The 4,349-nt window shown below is 40.4% G+C and overlaps 1 protein-coding gene across 1 annotated transcript in view; it reads left to right on the top strand.

Annotated features, from left to right (window-relative positions):
- Positions 1–4,349, top strand: part of LOC105545458 (histone-arginine methyltransferase CARM1-like) — a 161,938-nt gene that overhangs the window by 156,164 nt on the left and 1,425 nt on the right. Inside the window, 1 exon segment of the mRNA XM_011988408.1 lies at positions 1,964–2,063. Coding sequence (XP_011843798.1) covers positions 1,964–2,063 — 100 coding nt within the window.

Here is a 4,349-nt window from a genome sequence, read left to right as displayed (position 1 = left end):
CTTCCTACCCCCAAATATCCTTCTTGATAATCTCCTTACAAATTTATTTACTTGTTTAGAGACACAGTCTCACTCTGTCACCCATGCTGGGGTGCGGTGGCATGATCTGGGCTCACTACAACCTCCGCCTCCCAGGTTCAAGCAATTCTCCTGCCTCAGCCTCCCAAGTAGCTGGGACTATAGGTACCTGCCACCACGCATGGCTAATTTTGTAATTTTAGTAGAGATGAGGTTTCACCATGTTTCCCAGGCTTGTCTCGAACTCCTGAGCTCAAGTGATCCTCCCACCTCAGCCTCCCAAAGTGCTGGGATTAGAGGGATGAGCCCAATTTATTTCAACTCAACTTGTTTTCCCCTTCTTTCTCTCCCAACCGCATGTCAAATACAGGTCTGCAAATTTTCTAGGGAGAATTTCCTGCCACACCCTATAGACCAGCTGCCCTTCATATGTGCAAACATTCTCCGCAGGGCTAATGCAGAGGACCCATGAGGCAGCCTTATAGCACATAACAGCTATGTGGGCCCTGGGGACTCAGATGACAGACAAGATGCATGGTGATTTTTTTGTGATATTTTAGTTACCAGCAATGTTTCTATGGGGTCAATCTGTCCAGTCTCCGGGGTGCAGCAGTGGATGACTACTTCAGGCAGCCAATAGTAGTAAGTGTGCTCTCTTTTCAGGCTTTCTCCCATGTTTATATATTGATTCATTCACTCATTCACTCATTCACTGGCGTGCACTGCGCTGCCAGGTTCTGTGCTAAGCCATCACAGAATAGGAGAAAGAGTTCCCTAGAGCACTATGTGTTCAAGTCTTCCAGCTCTAATCTCCTCCATCAATTAAGAAAATCATCAGAGAATGATACTATTGAAAGCAAGAAAATTTTTAAACTACCTTTCAGTAAGTAACTTGTAGTTCCCCACTGCCCTGACCCACCCCATACGCAACTCAGCCCTTACATTTGTTCAATAATTCACATCCTTCCTTTCATTCTAGTGGCCCAAAACATAATAGAAGAGCAAGCATTATATAACAGCTTAGAGCAGGAGCTTTGCCGTTAATCAGATTTAAATTTCAGCCATGGCCCCGTTTTGCTGTGTAACCTTGGAAAACTTTAAGTTTGCATCATCTGAAATTCTTTCAGTTGTAAGTAGAAGAAAAATCAAATTGGCTTAAGCTAAAATTGAATGACTGTCTTTCAAAAATTACAAAGCCTAGAGACAGAGTTTGCTTCTGGGACGTGTTGCAGGATCTCCAAAAATGTCACCAGGATGTGATTTTTCTATCCTTATCAATTATCTCTACTTCCTCTGATTTAACACTTTTCCTAGACAGGCTTTCCCTTCGTGGTAACAAGATGGCTACAGAAACTCCAGCCTCTGATTTTTGCGACTCTAAATTCCACAGGAGAGCCTGCCTTTTCCTAATAACTTAAGCCAAAAGCTCCAGATTTAGTTTAGGTAGTTTAGTTAGTTATCCTACCTTGGATTATGTGCTCATCTATGAACCAATCACTGTCTTCAGGGGAAAAGTAGTGCTCTGACTTGCTGATCTGGGGTCATATGCCACATCTTTTACTGAGGGTATACTAAGTTCACATGGAACTTTTTGGACAGAATGTGGAGAAGAGATAAACCCGCACTGCTAAATAAATTCTGGATAGTCAGAAACACACACACACACACACACCCGAAATGCCTGCTCCAGAGATTTTTAAAGAGTAAATGATACATCCTAGTAAAGCCCTTAGCCCTTAGTAAAGCACGAAAAGCACTCAGTGCTTAACATAGTAGGTACTCATTTTTTATTGTTTTTATTGTTAACATTATTCTCATTAAGCTCATGCTTTCTAAATTCCAACTCCTGATGACTTAAAATTACAGAAGAAAAGCTAGACTGCAAATTTCCTTGAGCTCAGTTTATCTTGGCAGAAAGGTAACATCTTTGATTTTTTCCCCCAAGGACACATTCGATGTTAGGATTTTGATGGCTCAAATAGTCAAATACACAGTAAACTTTATGGATGCAGAAGAGGAAGATCTACACAGATTTGTGCAAATCAGTGTTGCTCTTGATGTTTACAATCTTCTCTCTACATCTCCCACCCACAAAACTTCATTGCAGACTTTTGCTACTCACACAGGGGAGAGATTTTAGATATTGGTCACATATGGGAATGATGTGTCAGTATTAGTTTCATTTATTGCTAAATAAAGATAATGATGTTTCCTTCCTAGGATATTATCCCCATTTTATGGATGACACATAGGAGGCAAAGTGGAATGATAGGTTGCATAAAGTCACAGAATTAAAAATTGTATTAATTGGAACTAGGATTTGAACCTTTCAGAAGGCTCCAAAGTCTGGGCTTTTAGCCACTCTGCTTTGTGCCTCTAAAGTGATGGCATATATGTGAATGCACTTAGGCCAGTGAATGTATTAAGGACAAGCAAAGAGCTACAACTTGTTAGGTGCTTTCTCCATACTAGGTACCGTGCTAAGTGTTTTAGAGGCACCAGCTGATTTTTAAAGAGGGCACTCAATAAATATTCATTTCTGTCCTCTTCCCCTCCACTTGAAAAGACTCTGAAATGAGAATTCCTACCTTGACTTGGCTCCATTTTTTTAGATGGTGGTGTGAATCCTTTTGGGGTGACCTTTCATTAATATTTTGTCTTTTTCTCCCTTAGAAAATTAATAGTCATATTTGTTTTCTGGACAAGAAAGTTAAGACTTAGCCAGGTGGTTGTTTACCTGGAGCTACTGGGGAAGCAAGGGTGAGAATTTAGAAGGTGCATCTGGCTAATGAAAAAATCATCCATCTTGATATCATGATGCACAAAGGGTATCCTGGATGTTAGGATAGGCCAGAACATGCTGCAGTAACAAAAAGAAACCTCAGTGGCTTCTAATAACACAGGTGTCTTGTTTTCTACACAATTATCCATCATGTGCTAGCTTTAGCTCTACCATGCATTACTCACACCAGTAATTGGGCCAGTGCAGCAGCTTCTATCTGAAATGATGCTGGTCACTCAGGAGAAAGAATGAGTGTGTTAAAGTATGAAAGGACAATGAAAGCTTCTGCCTGGAAACGGCACAAGTCACTTCTGTTCACATTTGATCAGTCGAAGCAAATCACAAGGCAGTACCTGAGCTCAAGTGGGTGGAAAACTGCAATCCTACCATATGCTCAGAGCAAGAGAAATGGCATCTGCAAACGACTCTAATAACTACCAAAGATCCAGAAAAAATCGACTTTGATTAGCTTTATTTATTGCTCTGAACTACCTCCTGAATCCTAGGGAATATTTTAAAAATTATGTCTATGTGGGTTTTCCACCGATGTCATTCATTCATTTGTGCATTAATTCAACAAATGTTTATTGAGATCCTACTATGTGCCAGGTACTGTGGTGGTGCTAGCACATGTATGGAAAGTAATTTTTAAAGTCTCTATTCTTCAGGAGCTCATACTTTATCTAGGGAGATGCAAAACATGAAAAGAAATAATAACAGTCAAGACCGATAAATTCAATGTGCCAAGTACAATGGAAAACTCTAGAAATATTTTATTTTCAGGCGAGTGAAGGAAGGTAAGTCTTTGGGGACACCATGAATACAGAGAACATACAACCTCCTTTGAAAACTTCTAAAGCACTTCAGAAAATCCAACTCCTTGAAGTGATACAGCCCCAGCAATGAGCCAATAATTATGAATTACTCTAAAGTTTGCAAAGAACTCTTATATACATGTTTTTTCACTTAACATGCAGAAGAATCTTATGAGGAAAGTAGGAGAGTGATTTTGTCACCCTTCAGCAAATGCAGGTACTAAGTTTCAGGGAATTTAAATGACCTTCCAAGGTTCCACAACTAAAATAGGTCCAGCATCTAGATTGCATTGTATCTTTCCCAATACCCTTTCTATTCCTGCTTATTCTGCATTTGGCATAAACCATAGCCACTTCTGCAGACTCTTGTTGTAGCCTAGTGGAAGTTAAATTGCCTCCCACAAAAATAAATTAACTATGAGGATGACCTTCTGAGTTCGATGTTTCCTTTGTGCTCCACTCCATTTTTAGAGGCCTGAACAACCTTTCCCTTTGAGCAGCTGTGGAAGGGAACTGTCCCTGCCCATGCTTTGGCTTCTTGAAGGATGGCTGCCCTCTGTGTCCTGAGTCATCCTCCTCTTCTCTAGTCAAACCTAGCTCCATGTAAATTTGTTTGAGTTCTTTGTAGGTTCTGGATATTAACTCTTTGTCAGATGAGTAGATTGCAAAAATTTTCTCCCATTCTGTAGGTTGCCTGTTCACTCTGATGGTAGTTTCTTTTGCTGTGCAGAAGC

This window comes from Mandrillus leucophaeus, unplaced genomic scaffold (assembly GCF_000951045.1).
Source record: "Mandrillus leucophaeus isolate KB7577 unplaced genomic scaffold, Mleu.le_1.0 Scaffold329, whole genome shotgun sequence".
Taxonomy (NCBI): domain Eukaryota; kingdom Metazoa; phylum Chordata; class Mammalia; order Primates; family Cercopithecidae; genus Mandrillus; species Mandrillus leucophaeus.
The sequence above is the reverse complement of the archived record's forward strand: the minus strand, read 5'-3'. Positions and strand labels throughout refer to the sequence as shown.